This window comes from Rhinoderma darwinii, chromosome 8 (genome assembly GCF_050947455.1).
Source record: "Rhinoderma darwinii isolate aRhiDar2 chromosome 8, aRhiDar2.hap1, whole genome shotgun sequence".
In the NCBI taxonomy this organism is placed as follows: domain Eukaryota; kingdom Metazoa; phylum Chordata; class Amphibia; order Anura; family Rhinodermatidae; genus Rhinoderma; species Rhinoderma darwinii.
This window is the reverse complement of record NC_134694.1, coordinates 64,054,246-64,074,063: the sequence shown is the minus strand read 5'-3', so window position 1 is coordinate 64,074,063 and position 19,818 is coordinate 64,054,246. Positions and strand designations below refer to the sequence as shown.

Below are 19,818 nucleotides of genomic sequence, written 5' to 3'. Positions count from 1 at the left end.
GCATCGTGTCGGACACATCGGCACCAGAGGCTTCAGTTGATTCTGCAGCAGCATCGGCGTTAGCAGGTAAGTCGATGTAGCTACTTACCTGCAAACGCCGATGCTGCTGCAGAATCATCTGTAGCCTCTGGTGTCGATGTGTCCTCGCTCGTCTGACACGATGCAGGACCTGTGAGTGACGACACAGCGTGATCTCTCGAGAACACGCTGTGTCTGCACTGTCAGAAGCTGGGCGTTCTGAAGAGAAGTGGATGATACTTCTCATCAGAACGGCCAGCTAGTAAAAGTATTAAAAACGCCCTGATGTACGCACATAATACACGCCCACTTGGACTTTTACTTTTAAACACGCCCACTTGGACTTTTGCAAGCCTCATTTGCATAACTACAAAAATGGTCATAACTTGGCCAAAAATGCTCGTTTTTTAAAAATAAAAACGTTACTGTAATCTACATTGCAGCGCCTATCTGCTGCAATAGCAGATAGTGGCTGCAAAATCTGGTGACAGAGCCTCTTTAAGATAAAAACTGAGTTTTATAAACCAATAAATACAGTAATTTTATTATGAAAACTCTGCAAAACAAAAAGAAAAACATATACATATGGTATCGCCGTAATTGTATTGACCCGCAGAGTAAAGTAAATATGTCATTTATAGTGCACGGTGAACGCTGTAAAAAAAATAAATGAAAAAATCTTTGTCAGAATTGCTGGTTTTTGTAATCTTTCTTGCCAAAAAAGGAAATAATAAGTGATCAAAAAAATAACATGTACCCCAAAAGGGTACCAATGAAAACTACAGATTGTCCCGCAACAAATAAGCCCTCACACAGCTCAGTTGGAGAAAAAATAAAAAAGTTATGCCTCTCAGAATATCGCAATGCAAAATGTGCAGAATGTTCCTAAAGCGGATAAGATTGGGCACCATTTATCAATGCGACACTGGCCACACATCTGCAGATTATTATTTATTTGCCACGTTATTATAATACCCTCTTATTATTCCCTGCTGTTCTTCGCACAGCTTACATATGTGCCCACATTATAAACTGAATCACCAGTAAAACCAAAACAGAACTACTACCAAGCAAAATCTACGCTCCAAAAGCCAAATGGCGCTCCTTCACTTCTGAACCCTACAGCGTTCCCAAACAGCAGTTTCATCCACATATATGGCATTGACATAAACGGGAGAGCCCGCTTAACAGTTTATGAGGTATTTGTCTTCAGTGACACAAACTGGGCACAACATATTGTGCACTAAAATGGCACATCGGTGGAAAATTGCAATTTTCACTTTGCACCATCCACTGAGCATTCATTTCTAATAAAAAAAACAACAAAAAAAACTGTGGGTGAAAATGCTCACTACAGTCCTTAAAAAATTCCTTGAGGGGTGTGGAATCCAAAATGGGGGTCACTACTTGGGGGTTTGTTATACTATTTGACCACAGAGCCCTGCAATTGCTCTTTCACTCCTAAGCCCTGTCATTTCTCCAGACAAATGATAAATGCCTTGAGGGCTGTAGTTTACAAAATGGGGTCACTTTTCAAGGTTTTTCACTCTACTCTGGTACCTAAGGGAGATCTGCAAATGCGACATTGCGCCCGTACTCCAGTCCATCAAAATCTGCACTCTAAAAGCCAAATGGCGCTCGTTCCATTTTAAGCTCTGCCATGTGCCCAAACAGCAGTTTTGGGCCACACATGGGGTATTGCCGTACTTGGGGGAAATTGGGTAACAAATCATATGGTGTTTTTCCTCCTTTTACCCCTAGTGAAAATAAAAAAATAAGAGCAAAATCAGCATATTTTTTAAAAAAAATTAATTTTTCATTTTTGCCTAATTCTAATAAAATCTATGAAACACATGTGGGGGGGGGGTCAAAATCCTCACTACACCCTTAGATGAATGCCCTGAGGGGTATAGTTTCCAAAATAGAGTCACTTCTCACGGGTTTCTACTGTACTGGTGCCTCAGAAGCTCTGCAAATGCGACATGGTGCCCAAAAACCAATCAAACAAAATCTGCAAGCCAAGCAGCACTTCTGCCATTCTAAGCCCTGCGGTGTGTCCCAACAGCTGTTTATAACCACATATGGGGTATTGCCGTACTCGGGAGAAATTGTTTTGGGGTGCTTTTTCTCCTTTATTCCTTGTGAAAATTAAAAAACAATCTGTGGAAATAATGTAGATTTTCATTTTCACTGCATAATTCCAATAAATTCAGCAAAAAAACTGGGGTCAAAATGTTCACTATACCGCTAGATAAATTCCTTGAGGGGTGTAGTTCCCCAAATGTGGTAACTTTTGCACTGTTTTGGCCCCTCAGGGGCTTTGCAAATGTGACATGGCGCCGCAAACCATTGTAGCAAAACTTGAGCTCAAAAGCTAAAAGTCAAGTGTATTCCTTTCCAAGCCCTGCCGTGTGTTCAAACAGCAGTTTATTACCACATATGGGTTATTGCTATGCTCAGAATAGTTTGCTTTACAAATGTTTGGGTGCTTTTTCTCTCCTATCTATTGTGAAAATGAAAAAATCTGAGCTAAAACTACATTTTATTAGAAAAAAAAGTAGATTTTCATTTTCACGGCCTATTTCAACAACAAAATCTGTGGGGTCAAAATGCTAACTATACCGCTAGAAAAAATCCTTGGGGGATGTAGTTTCCAAAATGGTGTCACTTTTGGTAGGTTTGTACTGTTTTCATCCCTTCAGGGCGTTGCAAATGTGACATGGCACTGAAAACCATTCTAGCAAAATCTGGGCTCCAAAATCCAAATGGCGCTCTTTCCCTTCTGAGCCCTGCCGTGGGTCGAAACAGCAGTTTATCACCACATATGGGATACTGCCGTAATCGGGAGATATTACTTTACAAATGTTGGGGTGCTTTTTCTCCTTTATTATTTTTAAAAATTAAACATGTCTAAGTTTTTTTCAGGAAAAAAAGTTGATTTTCATTTTTACAGACTAATTCCAATACATTTTGCAAAAAAACCTGTGGGGTCAAAATGCTAACTATACTCCTAGATAAATTTCTTGAGGGGTTTAGTTTTCAAAATAGGGTCACTTTTGGGAGGTTTCCACTGTTTTAGCAACACGAGACCTCTTAAAATCTGACATGGTGCCTAAAATATATTCTAAAAAAAAAAGGAGGCCCCAAAATCCACTAGGTGCTGCTTTGTTTCTGAGGCCTGTTTTTCAGTAAATTAGTTCACTAGGGCCACATGTTGGATATTTAAAAAAACTGCAGAATCTGGGAAATAAATATTGAGTTGCGTTTCTCTGGTAAAACCTTCTGTGTTACAGAAAAAAAATTATTACAAATGAATTTTGGCAAAAAAAATAAAACATTTTTAATTTTCACCTCCACTTTCCTTTAATTTCTGTGAAATGCCCAAAGGGTTAAGAAACTTTCTAAATATTTTGAGGGGTGCCGTTTTTAAAATGGAGGGATTTATGGGGACTTTTTAATATATAAGGCCCTCAAAACCAATTCAGAACTGAACTGGTCTCTGAAAAAATAGCCTTTTAAAATTTTTGGGAAAATGTGAGAAATTGCTGCTAAAGTTATAAGCCTTTTAACGTCCTAGAAAAAGAAAAGGACTTTAAAAAACGATGCCAACATAAAGTAGACATATGGTAAATGTTAACTAGTAACTATTTTGTGCAGTATTACTATATGTTTTACAAGCAAGTACATTTAAATTTAGAAAAATTTTGCTAATTTTCTCTGAATTTTGGAGTTTTTCACAAATAAACACTGAATGTATCGACCAAATTTTACCACTAACATAAAGTACAATGTGCATGAGAAAACAGTCTCAGAATCGCTTGGATACATAAAAGCATTCCAATGTTATTACCACATAAAGTGACACATGTCCGTTTAGAAAAATTGGCTGTGTCTTAAGGGGTTAATGCAACCATCATTTTAATAATTTTGACTTGATTGTAATCTTCTTCCCTAACTTCATACCAAAATTGTTGAGCTTGTTGAAAAAGGGGTTCTAAAACAGTTAAAGGCTATGTACACCTTTTGGAAAAGTTTTTTCTTTAATAAAAATGTGAATCAGTGTGTTTGGTGCAACATTCTAATTACGTCTTGTTAAAAATTATTTTTTCTTTTTGAGATACAGGTGCTTTGTATCCTGTATACAGAGCAGCTGTATCTAGCGCTGAGACATTAATCCGTCAGGTCAGCGGCTCTGATGGGTTCATTGTCAGTGGGTCAGATACGCAGGATCCACATGTTAGTGATCACAGAAAAGTTATGAATTTAGATGTGATCTGTAACAGGTTGATCCTGTGTATCAGAGACACGCAGGACCAGCTGACTGAACCAATTAGTGCTGCTAACCTTACGGATACAGACATATTTTGAATAGTAAATCCGCCGCATTATGTTTGAAAATGAATGTACTGACCTGTTTAATCACACAAAATCTTAACATGCATATTAATTTCGAGTTTAATCAAACTATTAGCTTTAATAAAGCAATTTTCTTATATTAAAATTACTTCAATAAATATCAGCTTCCTCTCATTTGAGATGTCAAATAAGAACTATATTTTGACTACCTGAAAATGTCTTTTGAAGTCGAAGGCAGCACTAAAGTGTTAAACGTAACTGGTCTAATTAGGACAGAAGAAACAGCGATTAGTTTCAATTAAACAAATAAGTCACTGCTGCCCAATAAGTACCCCTTGGAGGCAAGGAAAAGACGTGTTATTATGCAGCAACAAAAATATTTATTCAGAGGGAAAATAGTGCTGCCTTCGGACTTTGGAGAGGGATGAAGAAATTTTTCTGTGGGACAGAAGGTCATTTGTCACTGGCTGCCTTGAGAATTCTCCTTTGGTGAGTCTCGTCAGCAGGGGGAACCAAACTCTGCCAAGCCAGAATGGGATCACTCAAATTGCTTATGATTTCTCCTCTTTCACTTTTCACACCACCCTCTGGATCATTGTTGGACTGGCCCACGGGAGGACTGGAGGATCCTCCAATGAGCCCAGGTACCGGCTACTTCTCTCCGACAGTGGGCAAAGAGCCATTGACTCCCTCCCCCACAGCTTACTCATGTTGGCCACAGGCTGTTTAAGGCCTACGGCCTATTAGACCATGTAGAGCAGGGGTCCTTAACTGGCAGACCGCAGACGCCAGTTCGGACCAGTGGCGTCGCCGGACGACTGTCACATTCAATTGTATCTACGTCCTCAGGACGCAAATACGATTAAATACTATGGCAGAAGAGAGAGCTATCTGCTCCCTGCTCTGCAATTGACTAGACTACAGGCCACTTTAGACCTGTAGCCTACAAGTCGTTGGGACAAGCTCCCTGCGCAGGCTGCTGCAATGACGTCACTACATTACGCCAGCCCATGCAAGAGTCCCATCTTGGCGTCTCACAGACTTCATTACTAACATGGCTGAGGCCTGCTGTGGAGCTCAGTGTATCACGAGAACCGGGACTAGGTGAGTACAAGTGTTTTTATATGTTTAAGGGGCACTATCCCAGCTCGGACACCTATATCGAGAACTGGCCACAGAATTAGGGCAGATTCAGACGAACGTTGCGTTTTTGGCGCGCGCAAACAACGCAGCGTTTTGCGCGCGCAAAAACCACTTGACAGCTGCGTGTGTCATCCGTGTATGATGCGCGGCTGCGTGATTTTCGCGCAGCCGCCATCATAGAGATGAGGCTAGTCGACGCCCGTCACTGTCCAAGGTGCTGAAAGAGCTAACTGATCGGCAGTAACTCTTTCAGCACCCTCGACAGTGAATGCCGAACACAACATCGAGAAACCAGTTAAAAAAAAAGAAAAAGTTCGTACTTACCGAGAACTTCCCTCCCGCCCGTTGCCTTGGTGACGCGTCCTTGGTGACGCGCCTCTCTTGACATCGGGCCCCACCTCCCTGGATGACGTGGCAGTCCATGTGACCGCTGCAGCCTGTGCTTGGCCTGTGATTGGCTGGAGCTGTCACTTGGACTGAATTGTCATCCCGGGAGGTCAGACTGGAGGAAGAAGCCGGGAGTTATCGGTAAGTCAGAACTTCGTTTTTTTTTACAGGTTCATGTATATTGGGATCGGAAGTCACTGTCCATGGTGCTGAAAGAGTTTAACTCTTTCCGCACCTTGGACAGTGACTATCTTCTGACATCGCGTACCGGAAATTTTTTTGCCGGGTTCGGCCAAAACGAGTTTGGCCGAACCCGGTGAAGTTCGGTTCGGTTGTCCGGGTTCGCTCATCTCAAAGACACTCCGTTTGGATGTTTGGAAACAGAAAAGCACGTGGTGCTTTTCTGTTTACATTCATCCTTTTGACAGCTGGTGCGCTGTTTCAGTCGGTTCGCACGGAAGTGCTTCCGTGCGACCTGCGTGGTTTTCACGCACCCATTGACTTCAATGGGTGCGTGATGCGCGAAATACGCGGAGATATTGAGCATGTCGCGCTTTTTGCGCAGCTGACAAACGCTGCGCAAAAAGCACGGACTGTCTGTGCTGCCCCATAGACTTGTATTGGTCTGTGTGTGGCGCGTGAAAACCACGCGGCCCGCACGGACCCAATACACGCTCGTGTGAATCCCCCCTTAAGGGAGAAATTTGTGGACAGAGGGTCGCGCATGCGCTCTCTCCATTCTGTTGTATGGTTGTTACGGAAACAACCGAGCAGCGTTAGCTCAGTTGTTACCGTAACGACCATCGAACAGAATGCAGAGAGATGCGCGCACGCTATCTCCATTAGTCTCCGCCTGTATTCTGCGGCCAGTTCTCAATAAAGGTGCAGGTCTCAGAGCTGGGACCCGCATCTTTCAGACTTTATGGCATGTCCCATAAATTTCTAAGATGGGAAAACTCCTTTAACTTATATGGTCTTCAGACTGGTGTCTACCACTATATGGTCACTATGTGGTGGTAATATTGGTGGTAATCAAGAGGGAGTCGCATTATTGCTATATGGCTGGAGGGTGGGCCCTAAGAATAATTTTCTCTGGTGGTCCCAAGGTACCCCAGTCCAACACTGTATAAATCTTTCTTCCCCTTCCCGTAATCCAGAGCAAAAATCTTGTCCCACCATAGAGAAGAGGCACCTTTTACATATGGTTGATCCACTTTGTAAAGAAAGCAAAATGTATGCAACCTTGTTTTTTTCTTTGGTTGCTATCAGATAAAACTTAGATCTCCCCATCTGCAATTTTCTGAAACACATGGGGGTTCAGGGACCACTCTCCTGGTTTCAATTGGGCTCTGCTTGGATATTTGCAGTCCCACTTATGTGGACCACTGAAATATTCGCAAACTACTTCTCTGCCCAGGACATAATCTTCTGTCACTTTTTTGACAGCGATAAACTGTTTGTTCAGATAGTATGCACAGACCATGTTGTCTGACTGGATTTTGACCTCTTTGTTGATAAGGTATTTGAAATGGTAGAGGGCCAAGTGGATCGCTCTCATTGCTTTCATGTTGGAGGACAATGTCCTCTCCAGGCTGTTTCGGGTGTCTTGTACCAACAAATGGTCTAAGTGGGCTCCCTAACCTGAGGATGACATGATCAATCGGTTGTCTGGGTACGGAACAAATTTAACTACTTGAAGTCTCGACTCTGAGGCAAGTACAATGCTGATTTTTGTGAAAAAGCTTGTGAACTGGTGATGGAACTGTTATGTTTAGCAGCAGGACTGCTGCTAATCAATGATTTCTGTTATCTCTGTGTTTGGGTGTTGCTAGGCAATGCATTTTATCTAAGTCTGGATTTGGTCATTATTTAGCTTTGCCTGGTTATTTAGGGTGGGACCTGTTGGTCCTCTGAGTAATCGAGTTTTTGTATAGTGGTTTTTTATATATCCTGGGATCAGTAATTCCAATGCTTTGTTTACTTTTTCTGTGTGTTTGGTCTGCTGCAAAGCTGTGGTCTTTCCCTGCTGTGGGATAGTATTCAGATAGGGTCAGTGAGTGCTGTTAATTCTTGTCCACTGTCTATTCATCTGTTAGCTGCTTGCATGCTATTCATCTGCCATCCACTCCATTTATGCATCGCCTCCATCTTCTATTACCTTCAGTGTTCGTTTACCTTCAGTGTTCGGTTGGTGAGTTACCTGTGCCTTTTGTTTTTTGTCAGTGTTCATGCGTGCTTCACCCATGTGATAGCGATTGTCTGGTGTTGCGGTCTTGAGCACCTTCAGCGGCTTAACAGGAACACAAGTCAGAGAAATAGCAACTGAGATAATTTCTCTGTTTTCGCCATGTAGTTTCCTTCTTGCAAAATAGCGGTGGCAGCTTTATGCAATCCATTTTGAAGGAGATTTTTCTCAGGAATATGTTTGAGAAGCGCAAGTCTATTATTAGTCACCACTTGTTGTTTGGTTTTGGTACAGCAAGTGAAATAGACTAATTTCCCTTGTTGTTGTGAAGAGACTTCATCTAGGGCATGCTTTTTAATTAAAGGGGTTAACCGGGTTATTAATATTTATGGCCTATCCTTAGGATAAGCCATCAATATTATATTAGTGGTGGTCCGAATGTCGGCACCCCCGCGGATAAGCTGTTTGAAGGGGCCGCGGCACTCGTACAAGCACTGCAGCCTCTTCATTGTGTGCATGGTTCTCCTCTCCGTTCATACTTATACGTGACACTACATTTGTACCGGCTGTGCAAGGTATTGCACCACTGTCACATTCCCAATGGCTCTCTGATCCACCATAGTGTACTAAGCGGCACTCGCATGGGGGCCCAGAGGTGACAGGTCCCCTCCAGGCCCGGTCGCACAACTCGCGACTGCAAATGTAGCCCCTTTAGGGTAGAAACACACTGGGCGTAGACACTGTGGATTTTCCACAACGGGTTTAATTGTGGAAAATCTGCAGTGTAGTACAGTAGAAGCAGGGTGGTTAAGATTTGAACAAATCTCATCCACACACAGTGCAAAAATTCTGCCGAAATTTTTTTCATAAATTGACCTGTGATGTGTTTTTTTAAGCCATAGCATGTCAAATCACTGCTCTTCTGTTGCAGGTTTTCCCCATTTAATTCAATGGTGAGGTAAAACCCGAAACAAAGAGGCATGTATTTTGACTTTTGCACCGGAAATGCTGCGAGTCCACTGCAAAAATCGCAAGTGAGAACAAAAACTTTTTTTATGTAAAATTAAACAAAAAAGCTTATATTTACCCCTAGCCGTAGTCCTAGCGACGTGATACTCTATTCTGAACGCAGTCTGGCCGCCTGTGATGACGTTACATCCCATGTGACTGCTGCAGCCAATCAAAGGCTGCGGCGGTCACATGGACTCCAGCATCATACCAGGAGGTCGCACTACGCCCGAGGAGAGGAACGCATCGCCATGACAACGCATGGGTGGCAAATATTAACTTTTTTTTTCTGTTCGTGCCATATTTCCGCAGAGGACATGACGCCCGAAAAGCCACAATTTGGAAGAATGTATTCGCTGTGTACCTTTACCCAGTGTATTCGTACCCTTAAGGTTTTTTTTTTCTAACATAAAACGTCACAAACTAATTAGAAATCCATCCATCCACATATTTCGTTTAGCGCTTGTGGAAAGCACTCAGATTCTAAATTCCGTCTTTACAGAATCCAGTTCTAAGCAATGTCATGTAGCAATGCCGTTTTGTAACGTGAATGACAAATGTCTGCAATATTTTTAAGTATCCTAAGGGATAACTTTTCATGCATTGTTTAAATATGCTAAAAAAAAGTGTAGTACCGTGTTAGCCAGAGACAATATGAAATGTTAAATACTTTTGTGTCAAAAAAGACAAAAGTATAATAGGTATGATACCTTTATTGGCTAACCATAAAAGTTCTATATGCAAGCTTTCAGAGCACAGAGGCCCCTTCTTCAGGCAAGTTAACAAATGAATGAATTAGAAAAAAGCTAAATGTCAAAAATGCTAAGCTTCACGCGTTGGCTTTTAATCACAATAATATTATTGAACAACCTTTCAGACTGACTGAAGTCTATTGACCAACAGGTTATAATAACTACAGCCACAGTGAATTTTACATGCAGTCATATGTGGCTTATTAATTGCTGTAATCATTGTGGGCACCTTGGACTTTCTTTCAAAGTGATCGTTGATTTGTCAGACCTATTTTTTGTGGCGAAGGGAAATGTTTTTTATGTTTGTAACCTCTGTTATGGTCCATGTGTTTCCCAGGACTGGCAAGACTTCTGTGTGAATGTGTGTATACTTCTTCTTATTTTCTTTCTCATTACGCGGGCCACCTAATGTTCTATTTATTCCCCCCTTTCATGGTCTTACCACCTGGAACATTGTACCAAAACCTAGAAAAAATGCCTATAACAACCACATGGGTAAATGTGTTTAAAATCTGTTTGTTTGGTTCACTTACCTGCAGCTGGGTGTGTCTGCTCTGACCTTATGAGAGACAGGCCAGCAGCAACGCCAGTATTTTATAGGGAAACTTGCATAGGATTGTGGGAGTTTTCAAGTGTATAAAAGGACATAATTAAACAACAATCAGTGTTAGTAGATGATTGTGGAGATTGTGGATTGGTGCTGCTAACCTGAGGAGAGTCTCTGTATTTGCAACAGCCTGAGATGTAAGGATTCTGTACACAAACTATGGACTTTTTCACCAATTACATTTTGTTGGAGCAAAGGAATGCTTAAAATAAACTCCTTTGGATTATTCTTCAACCAAGGTATGTTTGTCCTTTTGGAAAATCCCATGCTTTACATATGGTGTCAGAAGTGGGATACATTTTCAGTATTGCTCCAAGTACTCCCTTTTTAAAGAAACAAATTAGTGATGTACAAGACCTGTTCCTGGCGTATTAAACCGAAAGAAACGGTTCCGGAAAAGCGAACAGCTACAAGTCAGCTCAGACGAATGGAAAGTAAAGGTGCCAGGCCTAAAGTCAAATCGACGGCAAAGAGTGATGTGAAAGCAGAGGTGCAGGGAGCAGGTGCTCCAAAAGTTGCAAGTGCTGCTGAACCTTCTGGAAAGACTTTATCTGAGAGCATTACTCACCTGATGAAATGGCTAGCGGTGCAGCAGATGGAAGCAGACAAAAGTCAATTGGAAGAAGCCAGGAGAAACAGGGAAGAATTGCAACGTCAGGATGGACGCTAAGACTGGAACAGCAAATGGTTCCACCTCCTCATCCTCCACCTGTGACTATCTCTCCTTGGAAAGACCCTCACATGACCAGACTTACTCCACAAGATGATATCGAGGCATATTTAACTACATTTGAAAGGATTGCAAGTACCTGTCAGTGGCCTAAGGAACAGCGGGTGGTGAGACTGACACAGAATCTTACTGGGCAAGCCCAGCTAGCGTATGGTCACATGAAGATACAACTATGACTTGGTTAAAGAGACAATTTTAAGGCGGTATGACATCAGTGAGGAAACCTACAGGCAGAGGTTCAGAGACCTAAAGTACTGCTACACTGATAGTCCAAGAGAAGTCTTTACCCACCTGCAAGATTTATATATGAAATGGATGAAACCAGACACTAAAACGACTGAACAAATCAGTTATATAATCATACTTGAGCAGTTTTTATAAATTCTTCCAGCTGATGTCCATGCATGGGTAAAAAAACATCGACCCAAAAATGCTGATAAAGCATTGTCTATGGCAGATGACTTTCTCCTTGCAAAAAGAGACATAAGCAGATCTGTAGCGGGACAATACAAACCATCCAGATTGATCTCTGGAGGGAGAGGCCAAGAAGCCAGGACACCTTTGAAAACAGCCACCAGTGACAAAATGTGTTATATTTGTCAAGAGAAGTGACATGTAGGTAACGTGTGACCAAGGAAAAGCACTAAAGGCCCGACATCTGCATCGTTCTTTGCTTGCAGTGACTTTATCCGGCCAAATTAATGGACAGACTGTGGCTGCTTTGCTGGATTCTGGCAGTAAACTAAACCTTGTAAAGGAGGACTTAGTAGTGCATAAGACTGAGTTTCCCAAAATACCCATTACTTGTGTTCATGGAGAAACAAGAGTACTCTACATCGAATATTGAACTACAGTTGGATGAAGAATGCTTTACCATGCCAGCCGTCGTTGTTCCAGAACTTCAAGTACAAGTGATCCTTGGCAGAACCGCTCCTGGACTCAAGGACTTGCTAATGGGGAAAGGCCAGCTGTCTGCTGTGACTACCAGAGCTCAAGCAAAGACTCAGGATGAAACTGAAACCCCGGAGGAAATTTTCCCGTTTCATGAGGACATCTTGGGGCCACCATCGTCAAAGAGTCAGAGTGTTCCAGAACAGCAGGATGACTTCAGGAAAAGACTCTTCAAGGATGGCAAGTATATGAATTCTGGACTGTGGGACATTGATATCTCATTGGACCAGCAACGGGACATTGATTTGTATCTATTGTATGAGCAAGGTTTGGCTAACTGTAAAGTAGTTGAGAGTAGTGGTAGACAACCTGTTACACAATTTTTTCTAGTTGAAAATAAGATTTTGTATAGGGTGTGTAGTCATCCAAAGACAGGAGAACGAGTACAACAGTTGGTTGTGCCAAAAAGGTTCAGAGCAGAAATTTTAAAGTGGGCACATAATGTTCCTGTTGTGGGTCATTTGGGTTATAAAACAACTTTGGCCAGGTTGCTTTATCGGTTCTTTTGGCCTAAAGTTTATGATGAGGTAACCACTTAGTTGTCCAGTATGCCAGTACACTGCTTCTTCTCCTCCTAAAGCAGAACTTATACTGTTGCCAGTAATTGATGAACCATTTAATATTATTGGGATTGATATTATTGGTCCACTAGAGAAAAGTTCCAAAGGTAACTGTTTTATTCTTACCATAGTGGACTACTGCACAAAGTACCCTAAGGCCATTCCTATGCGAACGGTTACTGCTAAAAGGGTTTCTGAGGAAATTTTTAATGTGTTTAGCAGGGTTGGATTGCCTGAGCATATACTGACTGATCAAGGTAGTAACTTGACCTCTTCTTTTCTATCAGAAGTATATAAACTTCTTGGTATTCAACCCCTCCGAACAACCCTGTACCATCCACAAACAGACGGGCAGACTGAACGGTATAACCAAACCTTAAAGAATATGCTTAGGAAGTTTGTTTACAATGATCCAAAGCAATGGGACAAATGGTTGCCTTTCCTGTTATTTCGTGAGGTTCCACAAGGGTCTACAAGGTTTAGCCCATTTGAATTGTTGTATGGGAGACGACCCAGAGGACTCTTAGATGTTGTCACAGAAGTATGGGAAGATAAAACCGGTCATCAGAAAAATGTGGTGGAACATGTGTTACAAATGAAGGAGAAACTAGCTAAACTGATTAAGGTAGCCCATGATAATGCCAACAAAGCCAAAGGCTACCAAAAGAAATGGTATGACCAGCATGCCAGATATAAATCCATTAAAGTAGGTGATAAGGTTCTCCTCTTACTTCCTAGTAGTGAGAATAATTTGTTGGCAAGATGGCAAGAACCCAATAAAGTGGTTAGACAAACAGGTCCTGTAGACTTTGAAATTGAAACCACGGATAAAAGAGCAAAAAGTAAGGTCTACCATGTAAATTTATTGAAACGTTGGCTAGAATCCGAGGTTAGTGAAAAAAGTAACACGGCTTGTACCATTGCCACAGAGTATTCACAGGATATGTCTGAAGAGATTTATGATCTGCTGGAAAATTGTGCAGACAGGTCAGATGTAGCATTGGATACCAAGTTATCTGAGGAGCAACATTGTGACTTGAGAAGACTTACTGAGTCAAGTCCACATGTTTTTGGAAGTAAACCTGGTTGTGTGTCATTGGTTTGTCATGAAATAAATACTGGGACTCATGCTCCAATTAGACAAAGACCTTCTCAAATACCAGAAAAATTAAAGAACTTGGCAGACCAGGAAGTTAAGGAAATGCTTAAGTTGGGAGTTATTGAACCGTCTAAGAGTCCTTGGTCTTCACCGGTAGTGATGGTCTGGAAAAAGGATGGAACCATAAGGTTTTGCATAGATTTTTGTAAAATGAATGCTATATCCCGTTTTGATAATTACCCAATGCCTCGCATTGATGATCTGATTGATAGAATGGGAGGTGCAGCTTATATTTCTACCTTAGATTTGGGTAAGGGTTATTGGCAAATTCCTCTTGATGAGAAATCAAAAGAAAAAACTGCTTTTGTAATGCAGAGTGGTTTGTATCAGTTCAAAAACATGCCATTTGGGCTTCATGGTGCTCTAGCCACTTTTCAGAGGACCATGGACATACTCTTAAAAAGGACCATGTTGAGTACAGTGCTGCTTATTTAGATGATGTTGTAATTTTTAGCAAATCATGGAAAGACCATTTGTGGCAACTAAAAAAGGTAATCGCTGAAATTGAGAAGGCCGACTTCACAATGAATCCCCGTAAATGTGCTTTGGGATTTCAGGAAACAAGGTAGCTTGGATTTATTGTGGGTAATGGTATAGTAAGGCCAGAAATTTATTTTAATAAACAGATTTTTATTGATCCAGTATACATCTAATCATTAGATAAAGCAATGAAACATTGCAAACAAAGCATTGGGATAAGGATCAAATTTTTTACAGAAAAAAAAAAAGAAAACATACAAACAAACAAAACTCCGGATCCAGACACAACAAATTGACCACATATTCGACTAAGGTAATCATAAGAGTATGTTGGAGTAAGTAGAGTCAGTCTATTGATCCCATAAGGAAGTACGAGCGTAGGACCCTTGAATAGAGGCTAAAGCGCGTTCCATAACACAATTATTGTTAACATATAAAATCACTTCACTCATACTAGGCACTTTTGTAGATTTCCAGTATTTTGCAATCAATATTTTTGCAGACAGCAATACATGAAAAAGTATGTTTCTGACACCCGGAGAGAAATCCACCAATCCCACATGCAGTAGGGCTAGAGCAGGGGCGAGCTGAATGTCAACCCCTAAAAGAGATTGTAAGAAATGTTCTACTTGCTGCCAAAAGCTGGACAATACTGTACACTCCCAGAAAATATGGAGGATGGTACCCTTAGAAGTGAGGCACCTCCAGCACCTATCTGATGATGTTGGATATATTCGCGACAAACGACTAGGAGTGTAATACCACCTATACATTATTTTCCTAGACGCTTCCAAATGTGTAGCGCACGTAGAGAGAGAGCAAGCTAGATTGAAAGTGGCTTCCCAATCCTGCATACTTATAGGGATTCCCAGATCTCTCTCCCAATGCCCCAGACAAGGAAATTCCTCCCGAAGCAAACCCTCACACAATACCTTATACATTTTTGATATCCCTTTGCATGTTTTATCCAGATTAGTGAATGGCAATTCAAAAGACGTTTTAGGGGAATCAATCAGAGGAGGCAATGTACTCAACAAGTGACGTATTCTAAGGAATTTATAGAAGTCCCTACGGGGTATGTTGTACTTCAGACATATATCATTAAATGCCATTAGATGAGTTCGCTCCATAATGTCAGAAATACACTCAATGCCAGACAACAGCCAATTTTGGATATCAATATCAGGTATCAGAAGCGGAAGCAGTCGAAGAGGAAGATCAGAAAATCTCACCGGGATTATAGGGTGAATAACAGTAAATTTTTTCCAGACCTGGAGCCCTGCATCAATCGTTAAAAAAGAAGATTTCGATATTTTAGCACCAGTGGACAATAGCTACATGCGCGCTTCTACAGAAGATCCATCAAGTAATTCCTTTTCCATAGAAATCCAATGTTTCATAGGAACTTTAGTCTTCCACATTCTGGCTTGATCCAAAATTGCTGCATAATAATAGTGAGCCAAGTTCGGGAGACCCAAACCCCCTTTAATAATTGGCTGGTATAATACCTCCGCAGCTACTCTAGGGCGGGAGTTTTTCCATATATATTTATTAATTATACCTTGGAGTCTTTTAAGATAAGATACCGATAGCAGAATAGGTAAATTTCTAAATAGATATAGTATTTTTGGGAGGATCATCATCTTAACCGCAGAGATTCTCCCTACCCATGATGCCTCATACTTCATGTACTTGGATAAGTCTGCTTCTATCGCAGATACCAATGGTATATAATTATATTTATATAAAAGAGAGGTGGGGTAGGTAAGTTGTATTCCTAAGTATGAGAAATTTCTAAAGTCCGAGCCATTCAATCTGCTAGTATTCCAACCAAAAAAAAAAAGAAGTGCGATCTTTTTTGGGTCTCATTGCTACCATAGTGGCTCCCCTAACTGACCTAACAAAAAAAAAAAAACAAGAGAGAGGACGTGGCATGAACAGGAGAATGTGAACTAGCTTTTAAGCAAATAAAGGAAATTTTGTGTAACGAGCCAGTTTTGCAAAGCCCAAACTTTGACAAACCATTTATTGTACAGACCGATGCGTCCAAGGTTGGACTTGGTGCCGTCCTTAGTCAAGAGATTAATGGTGAGGAGCACCCTATTCTGTATTTAAGTAGGAAACTCTTTCCCCGTGAACAAAGGTATTAAGTGTGCTTTGGAGGCGTTGCGTTACTATTTACTAGGAAGAGAGTTTACTTTAGTAACAGATCATCATCCTCTTACTTGGATCCATACCATGAGAGACAAAAATGCCAGATTTACAAGGTGGTATTTAGCATTGCAGCCATTTAAGTTTGAGGTAAGACATCGATCCGGGAAGGATCACCAAAATGCGGACCATTTATCTAGATATGGTGCGGAGGTAAAAGATGTCTGAGGAAGGACAAGCTTCCTCTTAAGGAGGGAGGTATGTGGAGAAGTGAAATGTTTTTTATGTTTGTAACTTCTGTTATGGTCCATGTGTTTCCCAGGACTGGCAAGACTTCTGTGTGAATGTGTGTATACTTCTTATTCCTTTCTTTCTCATTAGGATGGCCATCTAATGTTCTATTTATTCCCCCCTTTCATGGTCTTGCCACCTGGAACAATGTACCAAAATCTTGCCTATAACAACCACATGGGTAAATGTGTTTAAAATCTGTTTGTTTGGTTCACTTACCTGCAGCCGGGTGTGTCTTCTCTGACCTTATGAGAGACAGGCCAGCAGCAACGCCAGTATTTTATAGGGAAACTTGCATAGGATTGTGGGAGTTTTCAAGTGTATAAAAGGACATCATTAACTTCTTAATGACCAGCCTATTTTATACCTTAATGACCAGGCTATTTTTTACGTTTTTCCATCGTCGCATTCCAAGAGCTATAACTTTTTTTATTTTTGCGTCGACATATCTGTATAAGGTATTGTTTTTTGCGGGACAAGTTGTATTTTTTAATAGCACCATTTTGAGGTACATATTATTTATTGATTAACCTTTATTAACTTTTTGGGGGGGGGGAATAGAAAAAAATCTGAAATTTCGCCACTCTTTTTTGCGTCCTAAATCTACGCCGTTTACCGTGTGGTATAAATAACACAATAAGTTTATTTATTGGATTGTTACGATTGCAACGATACCAAATTTGTATAGTTTTTGTATGTTTTACTACTTTTACACAGTAAAAACGCTTTTTTTTCAAAATTATTTGTTTTTGTGTCTCCATATTTGAAGAGCCTTAACGTTTTTATTTTTTCGCCGATGCAGTTGTATGAGGGCTTTTTTTTTGCGTGAAGACTTGTAGTTTTTATTTGTACCATTTTGGAGTAGATGCGACTTTTTGATCACTTTTTAATCACATTTTTTTAAAGTCAGGATTCACAGAAAACAGCAATTTTTCCATAGTTTTTAATGACAGTTTTTACGGCGTTTACCGTGCGGGTTAAGTAATGTAATAGCTTTATAGTCGGGGTCGTTACGGATGCGGCGATACCAAATATGTGTAACTTTTTAACTTTATTTTGGTTTTTTAATAGTAAAGCAGTTTGTAAGGGGAAAAAGTGGGTTTTTCATTTTTTCTTCACATTTTTTTTTAAATTAACTTTATTAAACTTTTTTTTTTACTTTTTTACTGGTCCCACTAGGGGACTTCACTATGTGATCCTCCGATCGCTATTATAATACACTGCAATACTTTTGTATTGCAGTGTATTACTGCCTTTCCGTTTAAAACGGACAGGCATCTGCTAGGTCATGCCTGTGGCATGATCTAGCAGGCATTCATTACAGGCAGACCTGGGGGCCTTTATTAGGCCCCCGGCTGCCATGGGAGACACAGACACTCGGCGATCTTATCGCCGGGTGTCGGTGGGATGAGAGGGAGCTCCCTCCCTCTCTCCAAAACCACTCAGATGCGGTGCTCGCTATTGAGCACCGCATCTGAGGGGTTAAACAGGTGAGATCGATACTAATATCGATCTCACCCGGCAGAGCAGGGACGCTCCCAGCCCTCAGCTGCCTCTGGCAGCTGAGAGCAGGGAGATTTGACAGCTCCCTGCTCTGTTTACTTATTCCGATGCCGCGACGTAAAAAGTCTATGGCATCGGAATAAGGCCCGTTAGTGACCGACATAAAAAGACTATGGGCCGGTCACTAACGGGTTAAAATCTGTTTGTTTGGTTCACTTACCTGCAGCCGGGTGTGTCTGCTCTGACCTTATGAGAGACAGGCCAGCACCAACTCCAGTATTTTATAGGGAAACTTGCATAGGATTGTGGGAGTTTTCAAGTGTATAAAAGGACATAATTAAACAGCAATCACTGTTAGTAGATGATTGTGGATTGGTGCTGCTAATCTGAGGAGAGTCTCTGTATTTGCAACAGCCTGAGATGTAAGGATTCTGTTAAACAAACTATGGACTTTTTCACCATGTAATTACATTTTGTTGGAATGAAGAAATGCTTAAAATAAACTCCTTTGGATTATTCTTCAACCAAGGTATGTTTGTCCTTTTGGAAAATCCCATGCTTTACATAAGCAATGTTATGTAGCAATGTCGTTTTGTAACGTGAATGACAAATGTCTGCAATATTTTTAAGTATCCTAAGGGATAACTCTTCATGCATTAAACAGCAAAATGCTGTCATGTTATGCTAAATGTCAAAAATGCTGAGCTTCATGCATTGGCTTTTAATCACAATAATATTATTGAACAACCTCTCAGACAGACTGAAGTCTATTGACCAACAGGCTATAATAACTACAGCCACAGTGAATTTTACATGCAGTCATATGTGGCTTATGAATAGCTGTAATCATTGTGGGCACCTTTGACTTTCTTTCAGAGTGATCGGTGATTTGTCAGACCTATTTTACATGTAGCCCTGAAACAATTATTTCTTAAAATAAATACAATTTCTGATTCTATTATAGTGCGGTATATATCATGCAGGCTTGGCTATTGGTGTCAAGGTCTAGAGCCATCTGAAGAAATTGTGGAGAGAAACATATTGGTAAGTATAATCTCCCAAACTTCATTTTGTTTAGTATATAAAATGAATGAGTATGTGGAAGGAAAGTATTCAAGCTGTGCTTTTTCACTGCCTCATATATTTAAAGGGGTTGTCCAGGTCAGGTAAATACAGTTTAATAAGTGACAATAATCAAAATAACTTTCTAATGTATATTGGAGCATATTTACTAATACTGTTGCACCATCAAGCGGTACACATTTGCAATGTTTCCGTGATTTTCAGACACAGATTCACGGATTAATTCCCTTTAAACCAAGGGTGTACACTCTTTTCTAGCCTGAAGACCACATTTCCAGTTTGTACTACTCCCATGGGTCACAATAAAAGTTAAATGGGTATCCCCATTTGAGACATTTATGGAATATCAACAGTATATTAAACCAAACAAGAAAGAATCATGGAGTCTATAAGTAAAAAAAAATATATATATAATCTTTTTATTACACAACAATATTATACTAGTTACAAATAT

General features: G+C 40.7%; 1 protein-coding gene across 2 annotated transcripts in view; it reads left to right on the top strand.

Moving 5' to 3' along the window:
- The window catches only part of TEX11 (testis expressed 11), a 963,534-nt gene that overhangs the window by 136,296 nt on the left and 807,420 nt on the right, over positions 1-19,818 (top strand). For both annotated transcript variants that reach the window (XM_075835681.1, XM_075835680.1), the window contains exon 5: positions 19,246-19,325. In XM_075835681.1, the coding sequence (XP_075691796.1) occupies positions 19,246-19,325 (80 nt within the window). The remainder of the gene's footprint in view (positions 1-19,245; positions 19,326-19,818) is intronic.